Raw genomic sequence first — 26,099 nt, 5'->3', positions numbered from 1 at the left:
TACATGACTACTGGAGAAACTATAACTTTGACTAGATGGTTGGAGGGCAACACTGACTCAATGGACATGAGTTTGAGCAAGTTCTAGGAGATGGTGAAGGACAGGAAAGCCTGGCGTGCTGCAGTCCACGGGGTCACAAAGAGTCAGACATGACTAAGCGGCTGAACAACAATCTCACCAAATCCTCAGTAACCCTGTGAGACATTATTCCCATTTTACAGATACAGGAATTGACACTCGGAGAGGATAACTAATTCGTTCAAGGTCACGCAGCTAGGAAGAAGCAGAAGTAGGATTTGAGCTCAAGTCTTCCCTATTCTGAAGGCTGTGTTCTCTCCACACTGCTGTGTAACGCGTTTGGTCCCCAGCTTCCTGAGCCTGTTCTCCATCTGGCCCCTGGGGTTCTGGGGGGATTTATGTGACTTTGATGCTGCCTTTGTCATTAGAAGGCTGTCACTGGGGTGACAGAGAACAGCAGATACGGAGCTGTCACAGCGGGAAAAAGGTGACAAGGAAGGCACTCCATCCCCGCCGCTCGATTGGAGGCGGCCGCAGCGCTGCCTGGGCAAAGCGTCCCTGTCATGGCGGTTCTGCTGTGTCCCCAGAGTTGTCCTAGGCCCTTTCTCCAAGCTGGTGGAATCCAGGCCTCAAAATCCACTGCTGGTTTCTGAAGGATGAAGAGAATTTTATGGACAGAGGCCAGTCCATCCTCTTCAGAACTCAACCAGAAATAGAGCAGTGGTCCTTAACATTTGGGGCCATAGACCCCACTCGAGGATTTCTGGACCTCCTCTCCAGAGAAACATACCCATATGCCCACACTCACGCGCGCACACACACAGTTTCAGGACTTGCCAGGCTCTTCAGTCCAGCTGTGGACTCAAGATTAAGCAGGCTTTCTCTCTGGAGATGGGGGACGTGTTCATGATAATCACAGTTGCTGACTGTGTTTACCCTTCTGACCCTTTCCTCGTCCTATGGCTCCTGGAGGAAGCAAAGGAAGTGTTGCTCAAATCCAGCCATTGCTTTTCAAGAGTGTCTTTGGGGACGTGAAGCCACAGGCTGCTTGAGAGTTCTGGCTTCTCTGTATTTAAATTGCTGAGGCCTTCGTGTCTGTGAGGGCTGGGTGGGCTGCCTGGGCAGTTGGGAGTGGGCTCTGTGTCTAAAAGTCTGTCAGGATGCCAGCTCTCAGAACTGCGGGAACTCTCTTTGCCCTGAATTCCCTGAAGACTGCTCTGGAGGAGACAGCCATTGCCGCAAGGCTCTGAGGACCTGCTCCTCCCCTTCGGCCACCTCTGGAAGTTCCTGTCCCTCCCTGGCGGGAAGCACGTGCGCTTGTAATAGAGCTGCCTAATCACTTGTTTAAACTAGACATTTGGTGTGTAATGACTCCTGGCTGGGACCAGAAAAAGCCATCAGCCTTTCTCTGCAGGGATCAGACCTGCTGGCCGTGGCTCCATTGGCTGGAGGAGCAGGGGCCATCCTCCCGAAGGCAGCGCCCCTGTGTTAGGAGCCCAGAGAGGGGGTCACCTTTCCAGGCTGGGCAAAGACGGCTGACACCCCACTTCCTTCCTCACCTGCTCACCTGGGCACAGGGTGAGCCCAGAATGGGAAGGAGTGAGAAGGCAGGGCACCGGGGGTCATTTCCCAGCTCCGCTAGCAACCTGAGGGGGCAGCTTCTGGAACAGACAGTCTCCTGTGCGCCTGCCTTGCCACCCGGCTGGAGGAGACAGGATATCTGGCAGGGCCCAAGGCTTCCCAGGCTCGCAGGTACGACTGGAAAGCCAGCAGATTTGCTGTTTGCCCAGAGTTTTGAGATCTGGGGAGAGAGACGCTGGAGAAATATAAGCCACAGCTGTGTTAATTATTATTATTTTTATCATTATTACAGAAAAGAACATTCCCTTGTTAATTCCCTGGGAAAATGAGCTGGCACCACTCAGGCCTTGAGCCCAGGAGAGCAAGCAGTGGTAAAAAAAAACAAAATAGCCTCTGTATCTGCTCCCTTCCGAGCTGGTTCACCTGGCCGGCTATGCACCTCGCCCCCACACATATGCACACACACGCACCCTCACGTGTGCAGCCCGAGCTCCTCCAGCAGAAGGGAGGGGGCATAGCCCCTGGAGCGCTCGTCCTTATGTCAGTGGGAGAAAGCTGGCCAGGCCAGAGCAGAGCCGTGTGAGAGCTGGGGAGAAGACCCCTGCTTCCGTCATTCTGGAGGTTTCGGTCGAGGGGCACTGTGCGCACATCCACCATCCACAAGTGGGCTCCCTTGCAGCCTGGCACATGGTGTGAGGAGTCAGGACCCAGCGTCACACGGGCTGGGCATGGTTGTGGCTTCTGCACGTGCCGGTTGTGGGGCCTGGGCGGTGGCTTCACTTCTCTGAGCCCCCATTTCCCCTGCGGTGCCTATACCTGCCACTCTCAGAGGGCTATTCATGTGGGTCAGAGAAGAGAGAAACCTTGGGAAAGGCCCAGGACAGAGTAAGTGTCCAATAGATTGTACCTGCTAAAACTCAGAGCGGATGATCTTACCCCATTTTACAAGTGATCTGGGGTTCAGGGAGGAGCTCCCCTAGTGGTAAGTGGTGGGGCTGCTGTTTCTTCGGGAGATTTCCGTGGGGGCAGAGTAGACCTGGGCCTCCCACTGCGGCCAGCTCCGTCATCCCTGGACTGCACACACATGGCCACCCCTCTGGGGACTTCTCCAAGGGCTGACCTGGACTGCAGCTGCACCCAGTCTCTGCCGGGGGGGGGGGCAAGGGTGTGGAGACAGAGGAGACCCCCAGCCAGAGGGCAGCATCCGGAGCTGGTGGGGGCAGGGAGAAGAGTGATGGATGACCTGCAAGGCGGGAGAGGGGCAAGGAGAGAGGGCAGCGGTGAGGAAAGGCGGCGGCTGGGAGAAGGCGGGCCCCACTGACTCCCGGGGAGCCCAGGGCCGGCCTGCAGCTCCGGCTCCATTTGCTCAGACAGCTGGATGCCCCTTCCAAGAGGAGCTTCCTGTTGGTAATAATAAGACATCCTTGAACTTGGTGGCAAATCTGGCCACTAAATTTACCTCTCAGATAAAATCTGATTGTGAATTTGTGGCACATGAATTATATCTGAAAACCATTATGTATATGTAACTATGTAATAATTCCATATACTGCATATACATATATACACATACATATGCATATCCTTGCATATATGTGTGTCTGTAATCACACAGTCACGTCCAGCTCTTTGCAACCCTTTGGACTGTAGCCCTCCAGGCTCCTTTGTACGTGGGATTCTCCAGGCAAGAATACTGGAGTGGGTTGCCACGCACTTCTCCAGGGGATCTTCCCAACCCAGGAATCGAACCCACGTCTCCTGTGTGTCCTGCATCACAGGTGGATTCTTAGCCCACTGAGCCACTGGGGAAGCTCTACGTGCATATATCTCAGTTTATAAATATACAGAATGGGGCTGTTGAGACCACTGGTCCTTGCCCCTTCCTGGTTATCTGGTCTCGGGCAAGAAGCTTAAGTTCTTTTAGCCTCAGTTCTCTCATCTGCACAACGGGGATAATATAATGGTTGTTCTGAGGACTTAAAGAGGTAATGAGGGGCAAGTGCCCGGCAGAGAAAAAGTCCCCAGTGAAATTGGTTTGCATCTGCTTTAGTTGAACAAGGGGTATGCCGCTGCCCCTCGTTTAGGATTGAGGAAAGTGAGCCCAAGAGGACTGTCTACGGGCCTGGGGGCAGGCGCCGGCGGAGCGCTGATTGCAGAGAGCGACAGGTGTTTCGCCCCTTCCTGGGCGGGGCACAGCTCTGGGAGGCCGAGGAGGGCAGCCCTGTGGCCCCAGAGCCGACTGGACCCCCAGTGGACGGAGGGCCCCCCCAGAGCTGCCGGGGCCCGGCTTCTCGCACTGGAGGGACCCTCACAAGTGAGCAGCTGAGGGAGCTGCCAGCGGGGGGGAGGGTGGCCACAAGGTGGGGTCCTTGGTGGGCATGCGAGCCCCAGGCACCCTCCTCCAGCTGGGGCCAGGGGCCTGGGTGGGCTCCCACTTGGGGCAGATGAGCTGAGATGCAGTTTCTTGGCAAGTCATGCCTTTTTAACCCCAACCGCTCTGTCATCAGGAAGTTCTAACCCCGCATCCAGCCTCAGCATCCTGTAGCCTGCTTTCCTGACCTTTGGCTCATAACAGAGATGGGCTTGGCTTCGGGTGCCACCAGCCAGCTTCCCGGAGGCAGCCAGGAAGGCAGGTTGAACCCCCGAATGTGTCCACCTGGGTGTGACATTGCGTGAGGCACACCCACATATTCCTGGCGTGGCGGGGCAGAAGGCCAGGCTCCTGGAGAGTCCCCATTCCCACCCCGGCTTCAGCCCGGAATTACTTTCCTAGCTGGGCGCCGGCAGTGGAACTCGTTCTGGAGGCTGAAACAGGAACACACCACCAGCCTCAGGAGCTAACCGGGAGCCTCTGCAGGCAGCCTGTCTGGGCTTGCTTCTCTGCTGCATACTACTTACCAGATCCTGAGCAAGGTCTGCAACCTTTTAAAGCCCTGGTTTCCTTATCTATAGCGTGGGAATGCCAGCAGTTCCTACTCCAAGGGTTTGGGGCGATTCTGTGAGATCCTGTGTGGGGACCCCTGCGCTGGGTGCCACGTAGGTGCCGAGGCTGGGGTTGGAGGCCTGGCCCTGTGGTACCACCGCCCAGACTGCAGCCGGCAGGCTCTCTGCCGGGGCCTGGTGCTGGGGCCCAGGGGGACAGGCAGTCACGGCCAGGGCCCCTACGCTCAGTGAATGCGTTCATGGAGCAGAAGGGGGGCCGGAAAAAAGCAAAGAAGAGGGAAGAAACGCCAGCAAATTCTCCTCTGTCCTCCCCCAGCTCTGCAGTTCCTGGGGGAACTGAGCTGCATAATACAATGGGATTTAATAAAATGCCTTTAACTCACAAAGTTTGTCTGCCGCCAGCTCCTTAATTAAATTGCCTAATGCTGCTTTGCGATGGCAGCACAGACTCCTGTGTTTAAAGAGCGTGGTGTTGCCATGGCGCTCTCCCGGCAGGGCCAGCCGGCCTGGAGGAGCATACAGATGAGGCCTGGCCCTTGCCTGCAGCGTCCCCCACACCACACACACACACACACCAGACACACACACAGTCACACACACACACGACACACACACACCAGACATACACACACACACACACGACACACACACACCAGACACACACAGTCACACACACACACACTACAGGCCTGGCCCCTGCCCACAGTGTCTGCCCCGCCACATTCACACACACACACTACAGTATACCCTGGTGTTCCTGGGAAAGGGTTTAATCCCTGCCAAGAACGCTAACCAAGGCTTTAGCAAGGGGAGACCTGGGGACACTGAGCAGAACAGAGCTGGCCTGCCAGTGTGGCAGTGGTCCTGGGCCCCGCCCTGGCACTCGGGGCAGCCCCTCGAGGCCTGGGCAGCCGGTATCTCCCCAGCCACCCGCTCCTACAGGCTCCATCTCCCCTGGTGCCCACCCAAATACCCTTGTCTGTGTGTGCCAAGACCCAGGGAGGGCCAGGAGACGCTGGTAGAGTCCGTGAGTCTGAAGAGAAAAGGGTAGGATGTTTTTTCACACATGGAGGGTGGAGGAAAGAGAAGCTCACTTGCTTATGGAATTTTCCTTTAAATGCAGTGTTTCTCAGTAAAACCATACTTTATTATGAAAAATGTTAAATATTGTATCACAGCAAAGTTGATGGAATTTAACAGTGAGCAGTCATACACCCACTACCGAGATTCTACCATTACCCTTGGACGAGACTGCTTTATCATCTCCTCCCATCCATCAATCCATCTTATTTTTCCTGCATTTTAAAGTAAATTGCTGGTATTAGTACATTTTCCCTAAGTGCTTCAACAACCATGGAGTTCAACTTTATTTTACGGATTAGTTTTTTATGTAAAATTTACATGCAAATAAATTCTGAGGAGTTTTCCTTCCATGCCTGCACTGTACCCCCAGAGATTGGTTTAACTGGTCTGGAGTGAGATGCAGATATGAGTATATTTTAAAAGATCCTCATATGAATCTCTGGTGCAGCCGGAGTTGAAAAACAGAGATAACAGGAGGCAAAGAGCTATCATCTTTATTTCCCCCAAGGAGAATGCGAAGCTCTGGTTGCCTGTCGCCTGTTTGTACTCCCAGCCCCGCTTCCCTTCCTCCGCTCCTCGGTGTGTGCGTCACACGTCCACAGTCACGCTGCTTTTAGGGTGTGCGTGTGGATCCACTCACGTTAGCCTTATAGGCTCTCATCTGTACTTCCCAATGGCAAAATCCATACCTCTTTCAGGTGGTGTGCAAGTCACAGAGATGAACCTGAACAGATCTTAGGCTGATCAGGGTGCTTAATTGAGGCAGCGGATGCAGGGATGATGATGCTAGTGAAAGGTGCTCACAGTGAAGCGTGGTGATGACAGTGAGTGAGGGGGTCCTGGAATCACAGCCGAGGACAAGGACGACAACAGGGGGTGATATTGATGGAGACGGTGTGCTGCAGGTGGGGTGACCACCAGCGTGGTGTCAATCCCAGGTGACTGCCTCCTAGTGCCGATTCTCATGTGGCGCTGCTAATGTTTCCCTTCCCGTGAGGGCGTGCAAACAGATGCTCACTCACCACACTGATGCCCATCTGGGAAGAATATTGGCCGTCATATGGCAGGAAGGTTGGTCCCGCCATTTGAGAACCCCACCGCTGCAAATCGCAGCTCCTCCCAAAATGCTGAGAGGTCACCTGAGAGCTGCACCCTCTGGAGCCCTGGACGAGGCCCCGACAGAGCAGCCCTGCGGTCGGCCCCCCGTTTCATTGTGCTTTAACAAGACACAGCTCTAGCGTTAAGTACGAGCGGATCATTAGGAACGTTTATTTAAGCTGACCAGCTCTGAGCCAGCTGGACTTGGGATGCCAGCCATCTCATGATCGATAGAGAGTTTATTTGCTGCCTGCATGGTTTCCTGTTCCTTTGATGCCTGGTAAGCTTGAGTGAGGACAGAGGAAAAGGGCTTGGGTTCCTCCCTGAGGCAATAGGGGGCAAAAGGGTGCAAAGCCCAGCACTCCTGTCTCTCACCACAGCACGTAGCTGGCCCCTCTCTGCATTGTCCTGGGCTGCTGGGGTAAGAACGAAGTTAGGATGCCAAGGTTCAGTACTTTAAATATATTCATATATATCAAATATATATCAACATATATATGTATAAGGAATTGATTTAGAAAAAATATCTTAATGTTGTCCAACCCTTTCATTTTACAGATAAGAAATCTAGGGCCAAGTGGGCAACAAATAAAATCCCTTTCATGTATATAATATTTCTAATGAGGCAAAGACACCTCACACCTGTGATCCAATTGGATTTTTAAACCAGCCCTGTGAGCTGGCAAGGACCTTCCTGCCCATTTGACAGAGGACTCCTGAGTCATTCCCAGATTTTTTTCCACTAGCAGTTAAGCCTAGGTGGTATAGCACAGCCCATAGCATATTTCACACTCATGTTTACATTAGATCTAAATCAGATCTCTGGACAAATGACAGAAGGTACGAGTCTTATCCCCATTTTTCAGAAGTGAAAACTGAGGCTCATGGAGATTAAGTATTTTGCCAAGCTTGTACAGTTAGTGAGTGGTAGAGTGACAGCCAGATTCTAGGATCCCAGCATCAGTTTGCTGCTGCTGCTGCTGCTAAGTCGCTTCAGTCGTGTCCAACTCTGTGCGACCCCATAGACGGCAGCCCACCAGGCTCTCCCGTCCCTGGGATTCTCCAGGCAAGAACACTGGAGTGGGTTGCCATTTCCTTCTCCAGTGCATGAAAGTGAAAAGGGCAAGTGAAGTCACTCAGTCATGTCCGACTCTTAGTGACCTCATGGACTGCAGCCTACCAGGCTCCTCGGTTCATGGGATTTTCCAGGCAAGAGTACTGGAGCGGGGTGCCATTGCCTTCTCCGTCAGTTTGCTGGGGCTGCCATATCAAAGTACTACAAAGTAGACTGGATAGCTTAACCAAAAGTAACTTAATCGCCTCGAGTTCTGGAGGCTGGAAATCTGAAATCGGTAGGTTGGCAGGGCGGCAGGGCGTAGTCTTTCTGCAGCCTGGAGGGGAGGTTCCTTCCCAGCCCCTGGTGCTGTCTTCAGCGGCTCAGAGCTGCAGAGCTTCAATTGCATTCTTCGTCACCTCATTGAATTCTCCCTGTGTCTCCGTGTCTGTGTCCAAGTTTACCTCTTCTTACAAGGACACCAGTATTGGATTAGGGTCCACCCTAACCTAATATAACCTCATCTTTACTTGATTACCTCTGCAAAGACCCTGTTTCCAAATTAAGGTCATAGCCCCGGGATCCAGGAGTAGGTCTGCGTCGTGTCCTTTGTGGGGGCACAGTTCAATCCGTAAGGGCCCAGTGGCTTCTGCAACGCTGCTTGCGTCCTGTGCTTCCCACCCATACTCTCCTCTGTGGCTTCCTCCACCAAGGACGAGTCGCTCCCCTCTCCTGCAATGCAGAAAGCGGGGCTGGCTCGGATCGCTTTTCACCTTCCGCTCTTCCCAAACGATTACAGGCTACTAAGGTGGAATCATGAAACAGAGGCAGGCTTTTTGTCTTTTTTACTCCCAGACAGTAAAAATCATTAAGCCTTGCTCTTAATTAGTTTCATTTTGAAGCTTCTAAATATTGATTTAACCTACACTCCTTTGTACTTGCTGCAGTCACTGAATTATGCCTGATATTGATCATGGGATGGAAGCGTTTCCCTCCACCAGGCCGTGGTCCCCCAGCAGGTCTGTGGGGCTCAGAAGGCACTGATGGGCTTGGAGGCAAGAAGGCCCTGCCAGGTTGGATAGGGCCTTCCTCTCCCAGAAGGGCTATTCAGCTTAGGTCAGGGGCCAGTTTCTTTCTCTCGGGCTGGCCCACACTCGGGGGAATTTGATCAGCTGGAAACCTCCCATTCTTTTCTGGGCCTGAAGAGAGCTGGGCAGGGGCAGCTGGAGGAGGGTGCTGTGGGATCAGGGTTTAGAGCGAGGGCACTGGCACCCGCCAGACCTTGTTTGACTCCCAGCTTCACCAGGTGGATGTTCTTGGGCGAGGGATATATCCTCTCACATCTATGAAATGGGGCTAGTAATCCCCTTATCTTGCTGTGGTTTTGAGCATTGAGTGTGAGCACTCATGCCAGAGCCCAGCCCAAGAGTCCTCAGTCAATGGCTACCATTATCAACATTGCTGTCCCTCTGGGATAATAAATCTGGATTTGGAAACACAGTGTCTTTTAGCTAAAAGCCGTGGCTTTTACTTGCTTGCTATATGATCTTGGGCAAGTCACTTAATATTCTTTCCATTAAAATGGGAGTGATGACATCTATGACCTTGCCAGCCTATTGTGAGACTCACACAGGATCATGGAGGTGGAAGAATTTAAACTGCGAGGTGTGAGTGTCATAAGGAGTATTGTTGTTGATGGCTACGGGAGGCACGGCCTTCCATGCCCTCTGTCTGTGAACCGTGTCCCTTCTGGCTCCAGCCTGCTGTTCCGATCTCTTCACACCACCTGCACTCTCGGAAACTAAGGGGGACCACTCAGTTCTTGAAGTTCTCTTCATCATTTTTGTCCCAGGACCTTTGTTCCTGGTGTCCCCAGTATGTAAAGAATATCTTTCCTCATCTGTGCATCTGTTAACCTGTTGATTTAGACATTTCCCTGGGAGGCTTGTTTTTTAAAAAAACAAAAACAACTTTATACATTTCAGACCTTCAGATCTACCTATTTTTTGTGCATAATTGAATGACTTTGGGAAATTTCCTCTGAATTTTTGCTCGTGTCCCTCATGAGGCAGAATTGTGTTTTCTCCTCTGGACCATGTCCCTGTTGCCCTTGGTAGGTACTTCTGTGACAACTCTTATCATGCTTTAGTAGAGTGGGGTGTTTTCTAATCTGTGATCACACCTGCCCTCCCCATGACCTTGTACCCCTAGCTGCCCATGGTGCTATCATACAGTCGCGACTCTATTAATGCCCATTGGGTAGAGAGTTTCCTTGTGGCCAGAACAGAGGTGCAAGGGGTCTGGAATACTCAACCCTTACCTGTCAGCATGGTACCCATCAGCTCATCATACCCGGAGTTTTAATTAAGCATTCCCAGCTGGCACTGTTCTTGTTTACAGAATTCTAGGCTCAGCTGGGGGCGGGGGCTTAGAGATTATCCAGCCCAGCAGTTCTCCAACATGGAGCCCATTGGAGGCACCTGGAGGGTTTGCTCAAAGCCAGGTGAAACTAGGCCCCACCCTCCAATCCTGGAGGTCTGTGGTGGGCTTGAGAATCTGCATGGCTAACAACTCTCCAGGTGATGCCGATGGTGCCAGTCCAGGGACCCCAGCTTTAGAAGCATTCTGTAACCCAGCCCCCAGTTCACAGGTGAGGGGCCCGAGGTCTGGAGCAGTAAGAGGACGCATCCCCAGGTCGGTCCAGGCCAGGCTGCGAACCCAGTCTTGTCCCGCGCCGGGCTCTGACCTCTGCTCCCGCCCTGACTGCAGAGAAGTGGACGCAGGCACAGGTCACACAGGGCCTCTGACAAAGGCTCTCTGCGGGCCGACTGCAGTCAGGGCGGGACGAGGGGGTGCTGACTGAGCGGGGAAGCAGGGGACGGGGAGGGCCCCGGGAGGGGGCAGGCCCAGGCTGGGCAGGGCGGGCCTGGAGGAGGCCACGCGGACAGGCTGCGCTCACTGCAGTCGGTTGCAGGGGGCCCACCGTGGGGCTCAGCTGCAGCCATCTGTCTCGCAGGCCTGTCCGAGACAGCTGACAGGGAGGGGAGGCGGTGAGCCCCACAGGGGCCGAGGCTCCTTCCGACACGCCATTTATCTCGGAGCTTCATCTGGCAAACCTGCTGATGAAACGAGTCTCCTTTTCTCTCCGCCTCATCAATTTTCATTCTGATTTCATTTTCTTTTTCCGTTAGAAGAGCTTTGGCCTTTCTCCTTGTGTAACTGGTCTGTTCCCCGTTGGCTCTGCCTCTTTCTCCGCAGCCCCGAGCCCGCCCCCCAGGCACCCCTCACGGTGCACCCCCACTGTGCACACCTTCTCTCCCCCTTAGTTCTTGGCACACGAGTCACAGAGTTGCCCTCGAGAGGCTCGCAGTCTGACACAGGAGCTGAGCACCGTACTGGATGTGGGTTCCTCGATGAGAAAAAGAGCAAGGGATTAACTAGCTGGGGGTGGGGGTGGTAATGGAAGATTTCAGAGAAGGACAGTGTGAACTGAGAGCCCAGAGAATTCCCAAGGTACACGAGCAGCGAGAGGGACTTCTGGGTGAGGCCCCTGCATGTGCAGAACAGGGGGCAGGAAAGAGCATTGCTTGCCTCTCTCTGAAGCCTCCCCCTCCTTCCGCCTGCACCTGGCTCTCAGGGACCCACTGCTGAAATGCTGCCCAGGGGCAATTACAGGGCGGGAGCGGGAGAGGCTGAAGGTCGGCGCTTGGCCTTGGCTGCCCCTTGGGCTGGGGGCCAGTGCAGAATGTCTGTGAGCTGCAGTCACGCTGGGACATCTGCAGCGCGGCTAGCAAGGGCCTCTCGACCCTTCCAAGGAGCACCTGGGCAATGGAGGAGCTGCTCACCCCAGCCGAGAAGAGTGAGCTGTTTGTTGGGTGAGGGTGTCAGACATTGGTGATCTATAAGTGGACTGAGTTCCAGAGCCTTCTAGAGTCCTGAAGACTAGAAATAGAACCCTGATTGGAAGCCGCAGGGAGTGCTTAGAGTTGACCCAGGAGAGGGCAGCTCCACCAAGAAGGAGTGTCAGCCTGAGATGGAAGGGCTGCCTGCACTAGGGAGCACACAGCCATAGGCAAGCCGTCTGGGGCAGGCCTGGTACGTGGGGGGCCTGGAAGCTGGAGACTGTGGCCCAGACAAACCCAGGGAGATGGAAGTGGAAGAGGGCTCCACTGAATGCCAGGCGCTTGGCAGGCATCACCTCTTTCAAATTTCCCCCATGAGGGAGGTCTCTCCCCAGTTACCGAGGAGGAGCCTGGGGAGGGATCCTTAAGGTCACCAGGATTCAGGTGCTGACTGACTCCAAAGCCCTCTTTTGAATGGCTGACCTAATCTAAGGTCCCCGAGAGTCCAAGGCCAGTCCAGAGACCTGGAGATGCAGATATTTCTTTCTGGAAACAAATCCCTTCCCTCCTAAGTCAGGAAAAGGTTTTTACTGGAACAGTGACTCCTCTCACTGCAAAGTGGGAAAGAGGGCAAGGGTGGACAGGAGGACCTCGTCCTTTTCCCAAGAGATGCCCCCCGTTTTCATCCCTGCTCTCCTCCAGTCTCCCCAGCATCTTCCACTCTTGGAACAGCTTCTGGCACCAGAATCATGGAAGCAGAAAGGGCTGGTGTGTGAGGTGCCACCGGGTTCCACTCGGGCTCTTCCACATCCGAGCTGTGGGACGTGGGTCTGATCCCTGGGCTCCACTGAGTTGAGGTTTCTCTTCTAAAAAGTACCCACTTACAGGGATGTTGGAAGGGTGGGGTGAGGTATCTAATGGGCCAACAAATAGTAATCCGGCATACAGAAAGCACTCAGGAATGTTGTATCTTCCCTCTGACACTGATTTATATCATCCTTCCTGTGGTGTCAACGAGAGTTGAAGGGACTCACCTCAGTCAGAGAGGCCCTGCAGACTCATCATTTCCAAGCTTTTATAGCTGCAACTCAAGGGCAAAAATGTATGATTTTGCATACAAATGTATGATTTCTGACTGTGTGCAAGTGTGTGTGCGTGTATAAAACAGAAAGAAAAACGTTTCTTAAAACATTGCTTCCTCTAGCTGCGTACCACGCACTCTATTGTCTATTTCATTTTTTTAATGCACATTGTTATCCACTTTAGACTGTTTTCAGGACCCACTAATGGGTTGCCGCTCATAGTTGATGGCTGTAAACACCTCCCACCCTCTACACTGCCCTAGGTTCTGAGAAGACAAAAATCAGTACCAAACCATCCCTTCCTCCAGGAACTGGCATCCTGGTTGAGAAAACAGGCTACTGAATGGCGGTAAGACAGATGCTGTTACAGTGGAGGTTTGTTCCGGGCTCCAGGGGCTGCGGTGGGCATGACCACCTTCCTCGGAGGGACTCTGGGAACATGTCACAAGGAAGTGGCATTTGGGATGGGTTTTTATGACTGGAGAGGAGTTTGTCAGTTGAAGCTGGGGAGAGGTTTTGCCGGTTGAGTGCGAGGCCTGAGGAAGGGAAGGAAATAGCAGGTCTAGTTTGAGGGGAGCATGAGGTGTTTGGAAACAAGAGGGTCACTCAGGGCTGAGAAGGAGACACCAGAAGAGTCAAGACAAGTGATGAGAAGGGAACATAAGCATGTCCACTGCGGCGGGCACGTGTGAGGCGGGAGAGGGTCGAGGTGGCAGAGATTTCCAGTCCTGGAGACTGGTGGGTGCCTGAGCAGGTTTGGTGGGAGGTGTTGGGCTTGGGGCCCATTGAGTGTGGGCAGCCTCTGAAATGGGTAGGTGGAGGGGCCTGGGGCAGCGACAGGGAGTCTGGCCTGGGTCTCTCCTCTCTGGCCGCTCCCCTGCTTGTCCCCTTGCCTGGTGCCGCAGACTCTGTCATCAGAATATCTATAGGTCTGGCAGCAGAAGGGGGCTAGCAGTGCTGCCCCAAGAGCAGGCCCAGACCCAGCAGGGCTTTGGGGAAGGGCTGCCAGGGATGTGTGGGGCCAGGAGCTCATCTTGCCTTTGCCTCGAGGCAGCATAGCACTCATGGGTTTGGGCCATAGGGTTCCAACCCCAGAGGGGACTCTAAGATGTAAACTGTAGATCAAGAAAGAGAAATAGAGGAATCTCCCTTCTTGGAGATCACTGATTAAGAATGAGACCCTGAGAAGCTATAGTCCCTGTGAAGCAGGAGGGTGAATTAAGTGAATTTCAAGTCTGAGGTTCTGGAGTTCCCTAGAGCCAGAGTCAACTATTTCCAGAGCCGTGGTTTTGAGTTGTGATGGGGAAGGACAGGGAATTCTGTGCTGAAAAGATGAAGTTGACTGATGGTGACAAAGTCAGGTGGGACAATGGCTACTCCAGGTGGGAGCTGGACATTGACTGGGAAGCGTCACACAGGAACCTCAGGAGGGCTTGGAAGTATTTGTTTCTTGTTCGGGGGTGGTTATATTGGTATCTACTAATGTCGAAATTAATCAGGCTGCACACTTGGGATTTGTGCCATTTATGTGCTCTCTTATTATACCTGGATAAGAGAAAGGAAAAGTTTACTACAAAAGGTAAGAGTTGAGAAGTAGGAGCTAAGATGGGAGGAGGGGGCCATGAGGGCCGCGAACAGGCATGTCCCAGACCTTGATCCGGGCTCCCCACAGCAGCTCTGTGAGAGGGTCTCATCCTCACCTCCCTGCTCGGGTCACTGACTTTGCCCAAGGTTGCACAGTGAGTGACAGAGCCAAACTCAAACCTGAGCGCAGAGGCCAGCTTCCTTCTGCTTCACCGCTCCTCCTTTGCATAAGTTATTTATGGAATTCAGACTCTGGAAGACTAGATAAACGCTGAGGCCTCCTGCAGCCCTGAGGTCCTGGTTGTCTGTGATTAAATGGGGGGCGGGAGCGAGGGCCATGCTCCCCTCCCAGGGGGAGCTCTCAGGGGCCAGGTGTACAGATGGAGCACTGCCCCCCGGCCCCTCATGTCCCCCCACCCAGAGCTTATCTGCTGGTGAGGAGGCCGGAGTTTATCAACGCTACACTCAATTATGCTGCCCATCTGTCTCCGCAGCTCAGGGGGCCCCGGCACTGAAGCTGCAGTGAAGGCCAGGCCATCAATCACTGCCTGCTGCTCCTCCCTCCTGAGAGCTCCCAGCCCAGGGGGGCTGGGCTGCAAGGAGGGGGGCGGGCGGTGGGGGACAGAGCCGCTCTGCACCCACGGCCATCTGGAGGAGCGGCGCTGTCTGCTGGCAGGAGCCCCTGGCTGTGCTGAGCCAGAGAAACGGGAGAATGTCCGCTCTGCCTCTGACGCCAGCTTCTCCAGAATTCTTCATTTGGTGCTTTGCCAAGGATCGGGGTTCAGTGGGAAGTGTGTGGAGTCCATTCCATACTTTCTGCTAGGTCCAGAGCAGCTGCCTGGAAGAGGGGGTCCATCAGGGCTCACAGAGCCAGCTTTTCCAAAAGAAGCTTTGCTCCTGTCTTCTCTTGGGCTTGACGCCCCACGTCCCCCTCACTGAAGGCCCAGGCTGCAGCAGTCTGCGCACAGCAGCCCCAGCCCCCAGTCCAGAGGCAGCCTGAGGTCTGTGCCACCACACAGCGGAGCAGGGCCTTCTCTGTGTGTCCCTAGGGGAGTCCCTGTAGCTAGGAAGCAAGGCATGGTGCCCGAGGATCCCCTCAGGTCGCCGTCAGGGAGGATGGGCAGAGAGTCAGGTCATCCCTGAGGGGCTGGCCACTGAGGCAGGCTTGCTGGACCACCAGGCCTGCATTCTGCTCCTGTCCAGCTGGCATCGTTCTGCCAGGCAGTGAGCCGTGGGCCAGGGAGGCAGGTTATGGAGCCAGACACCTGGGTCTGAATTCTGACCCCACCACGTCAGAAGCCATGTGACCTCCGACATGTCACTTAACCTCTAGGTGCCTCAGTTGCTTCTGCTGCAAAGACTGAATAATCTCTTCCTTCTCTGCCTCCACACAGGATTGATAGAATTACATACTTCGCTCTCTGTATCCACTCACCAGTACCCTCTGCACACTCAGTCCTACACTGGGCACCGTGGGGACACAAAAACACGCGTGACACAGCCCCTGCCACCGAGAGCTTGAAATCCAGCTCTTGGGGAAAGCATACACGTGGTAATCTGAACTCCTGCTCACCCGGGGAGATTATAGATAAAAGACACTTAGCTTTCTCTGCAGCTCCCGGCAGAAACTGCTAATCAAGCCTGCATGAGTGGGCCATGTGCAAGACAGCCTTAAGTGGTGATGGCAGGTGAGTGGGCAGCTCTGAGTTCTATCCTGGAAGGGGCTGTGAGCTCAGCAGCGATGGGGAGGACTTGTCTTTGCCAAGCATCGGGGCCAGAGGTGCATGTGAACGTGAGGCATCTGGCCGCTGCCCCTCTCTAGATGCCGGCTCACCCCCCAGCCTAGCCACAGGGGCAAGGAAGGGGGTGAGCCTGGGGTGGAGGGAAAGGCGTGTTTCTGAACATTTTAAATGAGCTTTTAAGTGGCTTCACACCGTTGTGCATCAGCAGAAAGAGGCACCAGGACAGAGGCGCTGGAGGAGGAGCCTGGGACTCGGTCAGGGCCTCAGGGCCCTCTCCACCCACTGCAGCCCTCTCTCCCCTCAAGAGCTGTCTTGGGCTCTCCTAATCATTTTGCATTTTTGGTCCTGCCAGAGTGGCACTCTTAAAGGTGTGGCATTTAGTTCTGCCCCCAGCTCCCCATCCCACCTGGGGATGATACCGCGCCCACAATGGGCAAGCTTCATAGGGACTGGTAAAGTCCTAGGACCCAACTTCTACCCCCTCTAAGAAGTCCTGGAGCTGGGGTGCCTCCCCATCCTGGGGGATGCAGAGAACTAAGACTTACTGAGCTCTGTGTGCACCGCACCCAGCTCCTTCAATCCTAATGACGAGCTCATTCTACACTAAGGAACAGATGCTCAGAGAAGTCAACAGCTTTTCCCAAAGTGCTCTGGTAGGAAGTGGTAACAGTAAGATCTGTTTGCTGGTAGGTAGTGCTCTCTCGGAGAAGGCAATGGCGCCCCACTCCAGTACTCTTGCCTGGAAAATCCCATGGACAGAGGAGCCTGGTGGGCTGCAGTCCATGGGGGCGCTAGAGTCGGACACGACTGAGCGACTTCACTTTTACTTTTCACCTTCATGCATTGGAGAAGGAAATGGCAACCCACTCCAGTGTTCTTGCCTGGAGAATCCCAGGGACGGGGAAGCCTGGTGGGCTGCCGTCTGTGGGGTCGCACAGAGTCGGACACGACTGAAGCGACTCAGCAGCAGCAGCAGTGCTCTCTCAAGTCAGGCCTGGGCAAGAAGCAGAGGCCTCTGGTGTGCCTGTGCGGCACGATCAGTCCTAGCCCCACGACAGGAACAGCCCCGCTTCCTCTGCACCCACGCAGCACACTGCAGAGTCCTCACCCCTCCTCCTGACCTCCGCTCGCCGGCCTCGGCTGCTGAGGTCCCCTGGCTCCCCTCTGCACGTGGACGGAGGGGTGCATGCTTTTGGCACGTGTGTTTGTTTGCCCTGAGTTTTACGTGTCAGTGTACACACACCCCCCCACGCAGAACCTCTGTGCATTTTAAGTCATGCTGTTTTCCCACCTTCAGAAATAGCTGCAGAGGAAGGTGGGAAGTAGTCAAATGTAAACAGGCGTGCCGCGCCCCTGCTCAGAGGAGGCCTCCAACTGCTCCCCTCCCAGCCCCAGCATCCTGGAAGTGGGAGGAGGAAGGCAAAGAGCGCCTCTGGCCAACTGAGAGGCACCTGCCTGGAAGGTGACGGGAGACGCAGCTCCCAGCTTCCCATAGCTCCCTGGCAAGTAGTCATCTCCTCGGGGGACACAAATGGGCACCCAGCCTGCTGCTGCAGCGGCCAGGGCAGCTCAGGGTGTCCAGGATTGGGTCGGGCCAGATGTGGGGCAGAGAAGGACAGTGTAAGAAGCACACCCTCTGGATTCCTGACTCTTCCCACTTGGCAGCTGTGTGGCTTGAGCCAAACTCTTTAACCATCTCTGAACCTCAGTTTCTTCATCTGGAAACTGGAAGTATTAATGCATATCTTATAGACTCTTTATGATGGTTAAGTGAGATAAGGCATGCACAGTCTTGGGGTCTGGCAAATTGCAGGTGTTTAGTAACCGTGTGCTCCCCTGACGCCTGCAGCTGGAAAACTACCCAGTCAGACCTCCACTCTGGAGTTAGATGAGTCCTCTAGTTCCCCATCTTGGTTCTAGGCCAAGGCTGGACTTGCATCAAGGGTGATGCAGCCGGGCCCTGGGTTCCAGAGAATCTACACTGGATTGTCCACACCTGCAAAGGAGGAACAGCAGTGGCTGGGGTTCTAGATGGGGGTAGCGGTAAGGACCCAGCTTCCTGGGGAAAGGAGCCCTGGGGCTACAGAGACTGATTTATATAATAAACCCTCCCTGGGCCCCTGCTCTGGGCCGTAAGCATAATGATGAGTGAGACAGGTCCCCAGCTGGAGAGACATTTCCACACGGTGTGATCAGGGCTGTGACGGAAGAAAGCAGAGGGCACTGGGAGGGCAGGAGCCAGGCCCTTAGCCTTCCAGGTGTGCAGAGGGTGAGAAGCAGCTTTCTGTAGGTGGTGACTGGCCTTAGGTTGAGTTTTCAAGACCAAGTGGAAGTTGTCTGGGAGACCGTGAGGAGGAGACGGGTGAATGTCGAGGGTGACTTTGGCCCAGAATATTGGCTGCAGTGAATCAGTATGGTGGCCATAGCTAGGAGAATGTGCGGAGGCCAGATCACCTAAGGTCTTACGTGCAGGACTGAAGAGTTCAGACCCAGGCTCAAACCCACCTCCTCCTCCTAGCAGCTTGGCCAGGCTGCTGGGGAAGGGAAAAGCTCTAGCTCCAGGTAGGGAAATTGGCAAAAGACAAAGCTGGCCTCCATCCCAGGACAGCCTAAGCAGACCCCAGACGACCACCCCACTGCCCCAGCTGGTCTGGGCACAGGGCTGGGGCCCACTGCCTTTCAACTTTCAAAGTCTTAGGAGCTTACCCTGGAATTGGCTCTGCGACCCTCTACCCACACTGTTCAGAGAGATGTCTGAAAACTATCACTTATTTCCATTTACTCAGTGAGCCGGGGAGGGAGTGAGGGGAGAAGAGAGGCAGGCTGGAAAATCGACTTCTCGTCTCTCTGGGCTCAGAAGGACTCTGAAGATGACAGCAATTCCAGCCACCCCCTCTCCTCCACACACGCACACCTTCCCCAAGTTATCCCGGAAGCTTCCAAGGCTCAATTTCTTGCTCCTTCCCTGAAGACTCCCAGTCCCTCCCCCAGCAGATGCGAGAAAAGGACAAGAAAGCCGAAGTGTTGTAAGATGGAACTCAGGAGCCCTGGCTCGTCTTGTCCTTCGGCCTCTTGAGTCTAGCCGGGGAGACGTGGGAGGAGGGGGTAGATTTGGATCCTTTGAACCCTCCTTAACTCTGTGTCCTCCCCTTCCAGGCTGCCCTGACGAGAGAGCAGACCCGGCACCTGTAGACCAGGATGGAGCGCTGTTCCCAGGAGGGCAGGAAATGGTGCCCTCCCGTCCCTGCATAGAATGACTGCCCTGGGGGGGCGGTTCCCTGGGTCCTGGCCGGGCTGCTGAGCTGCCAAGAGCACTGGGACGCCAGACTCTTCTTGTGGATGGTCCCCTGCCCTGCAGCTCCACCATGAGGCTCCTCGTGGCCCCCCTTTTGCTAGCATGGGTGGCTGGTGCCACTGCCACTGTGCCCGTGGTAGCTTGGCATGTGCCCTGCCCCCCTGGGTGTGCCTGCCAGATCCGGCCCTGGTATACCCCCCGATCGTCCTACCGCGAGGCCACCACTGTGGACTGCAATGACCTATTCCTGACGGCTGTCCCCCCAGCACTGCCTGCAGGCACGCAGACCCTGCTTCTGCAGAGCAACAGCATCGTCCGCGTGGACCAGGGTGAACTGGGCTACCTGGCCAATCTCACGGAGCTGGACCTGTCCCAGAACAGCTTTTCAGACCCCCGAGACTGTGATCTCCGTGCCCTGCCCCAGCTGCTGAGCCTGCACCTGGAGGAGAACCAGCTGACCCGGCTGGAGGACCACAGCTTTGCGGGGCTGGCCAGCCTGCAGGAACTCTATCTCAACCACAACCAGCTCTACCGCATCGCCCCCAGGGCCTTCGCAGGGCTCGGCAACCTCCTACGGCTACACCTCAACTCCAACCTGCTGCGGGCCGTGGACAGCCGTTGGTTCGAGATGCTGCCCAGCCTAGAGATCCTCATGATCGGCGGCAACAAGGTGGATGCCATCTTGGACATGAACTTCCGGCCCCTGGCCAACCTGCGCAGCCTGGTGCTGGCGGGCATGAACCTGCGGGAGATCTCTGACTATGCCCTGGAGGGGCTGCAAAGCCTAGAGAGCCTCTCCTTCTATGACAACCGGCTGGCCCGTGTGCCCCGGCGGGCGCTGGAGCAGGTGCCGGGGCTCAAGTTCCTAGACCTGAACAAGAACCCACTCCAGCGGGTGGGGCCCGGGGACTTTGCCAACATGCTGCACCTCAAGGAGCTGGGGCTGAACAACATGGAGGAGCTAGTCTCTATCGACAAATTTGCCCTGGTCAACCTGCCCGAGCTGACCAAGCTGGACATCACCAACAACCCTCGGCTCTCGTTCATCCACCCCCGAGCCTTCCGCCACCTGCCCCAGATGGAGACCCTCATGCTCAACAACAATGCTCTCAGTGCCTTGCACCAGCAGACCGTGGAGTCCCTGCCCAACCTGCAGGAGGTGGGTCTCCATGGCAACCCCATCCGCTGCGACTGTGTCATCCGCTGGGCTAATGCCACCAGCACCCGCGTCCGCTTCATCGAGCCCCAGTCCACGCTGTGTGCCGAGCCCCCGGACCTTCAGCGCCTCCCAGTGCGGGAGGTGGCCTTCCGGGAGATGACGGACCACTGCCTGCCCCTCATCTCCCCCCGCAGCTTCCCCCCGCGCCTCCAGGTGGCCAGCGGAGACAGCCTGCTTCTGCACTGCCGGGCGCTGGCCGAGCCCGAGCCCGAGATCTACTGGGTGACTCCTGCGGGGGTTAGGCTGACGGCCACCTGGGCGGGCCGCAAGTACCGGGTGTACCCCGAGGGGACGCTGGAGCTGCGGAGGGTGACAGCGCGAGAAGCAGGGCTGTACACCTGTGTGGCCCAGAACCTGGTCGGGGCCGACACGAAGACGGTCAGTGTGGTGGTCGGCCGGGCCCCCCTGCAACACGGCAGAGACAAGGGGTGGGGGCTGGAGCTCCGGGTTCAGGAGACCCATCCCTACCACATCCTGCTGTCTTGGGTCTCCCCACCCAACACAGTCTCCACCAACCTCACCTGGGCCAGCGCCTCCACCCTCCAGGGCCACAGGGCCACCGCGCTGGCCCGCCTGCCACGGGGCACCCACAGCTACAATATCACGCGCCTCCTTCAGGCCACGGAGTACTGGGCCTGTCTGCAGGTGGCCTTTGCAGACGCCCACACCCAGTTGGCCTGTGTGTGGGCCAGGACTACAGAGGCCACCTCTTGCCGCAGAGGCTTAGGGGACCGGCCCGGGCTCATAGCCATCCTGGCTCTCGCTGTCCTCCTGCTGGCAGCTGGGCTGGCAGCCCACCTTGGCTCCGGCCAGCCCAGGCAAGGCGTGGGTGGACGGCCTCTGCTCCCAGTCTGGGCTTTCTGGGGCTGGAGCACCCCTTCTGCCCGGGTGGTGTCGGCACCCCTCGTCTTGCGCTGGAATCCAGGGAGGAAGTGGCCCAAGTCCTCCGAAGGGGAGACTTGGTCCCTGCCATTGTCACAGAATTCCTGAAGCTCAGCCTGTTCTCGGCAGTAGAGAAATAACTCGGACTACTTTTTACCAAAAGGGAAGCAATCTGGGCCAGATGCCCTGCCAGGAAATTGACCTGGACCCACGTGCTTGAGGCCTGGCAGCTGAAACGAGACAACCAGCTTCGAGCTCCAGGGGTTGCCCCTGCAGCCTCCAGGAACCGCCCTTACCTTCTGGGGGCACCTCTGCTGCCGTTCTGAGGAGCAGCTCCAAGGAGCAAGAAGGACTCTGGCTAGAGCCGCCTACCTCCCCAGTTGGCTCTGTGCCCGGAGAGCCCTGGGCCTCTGCCTGGATGTCCCCTGCCTGCGTCCCCAGGCCCCCGGCCCACAGGAGGCACCCCCTCCTCTTCCCTGTCTCTGTGCAGTCTCAGTTGCTTGCTCCTTCCCCCACCCTGGGCAAAGGCTGAAGGCTTCTCCTCCCCACCTGGGGCGGGGGAGCTGCGCCCCACGTGGGCCCCCCAGGCCTCTCTGGATTGAAAGGACGTGTGGAAGAGGGATGCCCAGGAACAGCTCTGCCCGGCAGCTGGCTTGCGCTGACAGTGACTTTCTGTAGGCAATTTTGTATCTTCGTGGAGAAACGTGTCACTTCCCCTCAACTCAGTTTTGCTCCTGTTTTGTAAAAAATAAAAATAAGAATAACAATAATACGGGGGGGGAAGGGAACAAAAGAGAAGCGATCATTCAAATACTGAGTGTAACTACAGAACTCTCAGTTCTGAATCCCTTTGGAGCCTGAGGGTGACAGGAGGGCTGGAGGGGATGAGGGAGTCCGGGGAGCTTGGAGCTAGAGGCGCGGTTTGCCCCGCAGGTTTGGAGTCTGACCTGCAGGCGCCTCCAGACTGCTCCCCAGAGAGCTCTGTACCTGAGCAGGAGATCTGGGGACGGTGCACAAGAGAGGCTGACAGGAGAGGAAAGAAGAGGAGGCATGGAGTGAGAGGGAGAGAAAAATGGAGAAGAGTCTGGAGATGGCGACAGTGGAAATTTCCATCACCACACCCTGTCTCCCCTTCCTTTTCTGTGATAAGCAATTAACATGCCAGTACATAGGGAGCACTTCCCAGCCTATTTCTAATTAAACAAACCCAAGAGGCAGAGTCACGCAGAGAATTTCAAATCGTCAAGACAGCAAGGACTTTGGCTCACTGGGGCAGGAGGGGTCTGTGGGGGTGATGGAGGGTCTGAGCGGGGAGGGCTGTGGGAGACGGCAGCATCTATCTTTCCAGTCCATTTCAGTATAATTTCCAAGGAGCCAGGTTTGCTTTTGCAGTATTATTTTTTTTTAATGGATCAACTTCTTAGGACCAAATGTGAAGAGAAATATCTGTTGGAAAAGCAGAAGAGCCGAGGGGAGGGGGCTGCCGTGGCCAGCCAGTGGGGGTTCCAGAGCAAGAGGCTGCCGGACAACAGCTCTTGTTTCTGAGACGGGTCTCTTGAGACGGAAGAGAAGCCACATGTGAACCTGAGGACTCCAATGTTACAGACACAGTTAGCAGACAGGAAGGGAGTGGGCTTTAAGTCACCTTCAAGGTTGCAAATGCAGATGCGAGTGGAAGGCAGACCAGTAGCCAGAGCTTCTGACCCCATGGACACAAGAAAGAGCCCTCACCCAAGTCGGGGGGTGATGCCCTTCTCCCAGTGAACACAAAGACAGTAGGGTTCTCTGAAGACCTTCAGCAAAAAGCCAGTTTAGAAGACTTCTTCCTCTTGGACAGAAGGGTTCTCACACACCAGCCTGCGTCAGAGTCACCTGAGGGCCGGGTCAGCACGGAGGCTGGTCCCACCCCCAGAGTTTCTGACCCAGGTCTGGGCGGGACCTGAGTGTGCATGTTTAACAGGCTTTCAGGTGATACTGGTACTGCTGGTCTAGGGACCACACTTGGAGAACCACGGAGCTCCAACCTGGCGTGGCTGCAATGTTTTGCTTCCTCTAGGTCCTGGTTTGTTTGTTTTTTTCCTAGACAGTGGTATAGGTTATGGCCCTGTGAGAGGGTTGCAGGGCTAGGGGGCGCTGGAGGCTGGTCCATTGGCTCCTCTCCCCTCTACTGCGGGGCTACTCAGCCTGGTTTCAAAAGGACAGCCCATTGCCCTGAGTCAGCAGGCTCCACCCACATGTGTTCTTTCCCATGCACAACTTACATGTTCTTAGGGGAAAGTGAAAAGGAAAGTCGCTCAGTCGTGTCTGACTCTTTGCGACCCCGTGGACTATACAGTCCATGGGCTTCTCCAGGCCAGAATACTGGAGTGGGTAGCCTTTCCCTTCTCCAGCAGATCTTCCCAACCCAGGGATCGAACCCAGGTCTCCTGTTTTGCAGGCAGATTCTTTACCAGCTGAGCCACAGTGGAAGCCCTCTTTAGGAGAGGGAGCTGGAAAAGCTTCAGGACCATCATAGCCAAGTTCGGGGCAGCCTATTCATTGCTGGTTAGGGTTCATCCTCCATGATCCAGAAACTCTGTGGGGAAGAGGCAGGGCAGGACCTGTGTTGATCTCGGAAAACTGAAGTCAGAAGTCAACAGCTCCTCTGTCTAGGATGAAGGGCAGGCGCTACCTTCCAGACGGGCCCATATGGCAAGGAGAATCCAGGTGCTGGTCCTTTATATAAGCACCTAGAGCCCTGTGAGCCCTGCAGCCCTTTCCCAGCAACACCTCCTTTGCCACCTCAGAACTCCCACCCAGAATGCCTCTAAGAGCTCAGGCTTAGTCATAGCAAGCCCCAAAGTGACCCCAGCATACCTCAGATCCTGCAAGTGCAAATGCTTGTAAACACGCCTGGGGTTGGAGGGTGGAAAGGCTGGAGGATAAAAATCATCTCCGCTACCTTCCTTTCCCAAAGACTTCTGAGTTACAGGCAGGGAGCCCTGAGAGAAAGGGGTGCTGCTCTGGCTCCATGCCCTCGGGGATTCCCTGCACTGAGTCCTTGAAAGAGACTCCCTTCTTCTGGGGGGAAAGGCATTATGGTGATTTAACCCCAGTCTCAACTGAATTCCCTGGTCCTGAGCATGTGGCTGCCCCCAGAGAAGTTAGGTGAGCTGGGGAAGGATGGGGGTAAGTGGCCTCTTTTCTCCTGCAAAGAGAGCTGATGCTGCCAGGCTGAAGCCAGCTGGGAAGGGGAGGGATAGACACTTTGGGGTTGCCGTGTCCTGGAATAGCTAGAAACTGGTCAAATGAGAGCCTCTACCCTGGTACAGAGCTGGGCACACGGCTCAGGTGTGTTGCGACCAAGTGGGAGGACAGTGGGACTCACGCCCTGTATGTCTATTAATGCAACCTAAGTGCCATTCAGAGTCTTAGCTTTCCCACTAGACTGGGTGTGTGGGAAACTAAACATGCTGGGGTTAAGACAAACAAAGCGGCTATTTAGCCTGGTCTCTTCTGGATATTTAAGACTGCTTTTTAAAAAATGCTAAATAGAAAGCAGTATTTGTCACTGTTTGAATTTCAGGTTGTTACATTGGGCCTGTCATTTCCATCTATTGAGATGATCTCCAAGGCCAGCTCAGACTTGCTGACGGTGTGGGTTGTCCCTGGCTAGGACACGCCTCTGCAGGATCCGACCCTGCTTCTGTCCTCACTCGCGGCCCAGATGGTGAAGATGCAGGCCAGGTTGTGGTTCTGTGGCTCACCACAGTGGCCTTCCCACAGCATGGACCAATCCACCAACACATCTGAGATGCTCAGCCAACTACAAACCACGTAAACACACCCTTTTGCAGCCCATGTCCCTGCATTCTCCCATGAGACCGACTTCATGGGAGGCTCTGCCAACACAAGGAGAGAGTGAGTGTAAGGCAGGGCTGCGAGCTGTCAGACTAGTCTCCATGTTCAGGAGGCAGTGAGCTGGGCTGATCTAGCGTAGCATGGCTGACTGGGTCTTTCCTGGCCTCAGCACTGAAAGTCCCTTGTTTCAGAAACTCTCTGTCCTGGGAAAACTGGGATGGTAGGTCATGCTGGTCTAGTGACCTCTTTCTCAGCGTACCAGCCACCTTCTTTCCTGCTGTTCTCCTCTCTGCCTTCCCATCGACAAACATTTAATGAACATCACTATGCAGTTGACACAGTTCAAGCAACTGGGCATGCAGATAAACTCTCGGAGCCCATAAACCTTGCATTTCAGTGAGTGAAGGAAGTTGATGAACAGGATAGAGAAGTAAGAATATGTATAGCCATGGAGAAAAGCTTGTGTCAGGGAAGAGGATGAATTGGGGTGGGGAGGTTACATTGGAGGGCTCAGGAAAGGCCTCGCTGAGAAGCTGCATTTGAGCAACGCCTTGGGGGAGGGAACCAACCAGTTATCCTGGAGGAAGAGTGGTCCCAATGGAGAAGGCAAGCAGGAAGCCCAGGGCAAGGAGGAGGGCGGAGGGAGAGGAACTGAGCCCGGAGGGAAGGGAATAGCCTGGCGGTGGGGCTGGGCCTCGTAAGCTCCTGTGAGGACTCAAAGTTTTCATTCCAGTGAGAGGGGAGACACAGGAGGGAGCTGAGCAGCCGTGGCTGGATTTGACTCATGTGATTCCTCAGATCACAGGCGTGTGGGGAGGCCAAGGGCAGCGCAGAGA

The 26,099-nt window shown here is 55.3% G+C and overlaps 1 protein-coding gene across 3 annotated transcripts in view; it reads left to right on the top strand.

Annotated features, from left to right (window-relative positions):
• LRRN2 (leucine rich repeat neuronal 2) overlaps nt 1-22,217 on the top strand; it is a 63,802-nt gene extending 41,585 nt beyond the window's left edge. Inside the window, exons 1-2 of one of the 3 annotated variants that reach the window (XM_018060019.1) lie at nt 10,739-13,050; nt 19,184-22,217. In XM_018060019.1, coding sequence (XP_017915508.1) covers nt 19,393-21,531 — 2,139 coding nt within the window. In that variant the 5' untranslated portion in view covers nt 10,739-13,050; nt 19,184-19,392 and the 3' untranslated portion in view covers nt 21,532-22,217. Of the gene's footprint in view, nt 1-10,738; nt 13,051-14,934; nt 15,974-19,183 lie in introns of those variants that run through there. The other 2 variants (XM_018060020.1, XM_018060018.1) reach the window with 2 other exon arrangements.

This window comes from Capra hircus, chromosome 16, assembly GCF_001704415.2.
Source record: "Capra hircus breed San Clemente chromosome 16, ASM170441v1, whole genome shotgun sequence".
In the NCBI taxonomy this organism is placed as follows: Eukaryota; Metazoa; Chordata; class Mammalia; order Artiodactyla; family Bovidae; genus Capra; species Capra hircus.
This window is presented reverse-complemented; position numbering and strand designations above follow the sequence as displayed.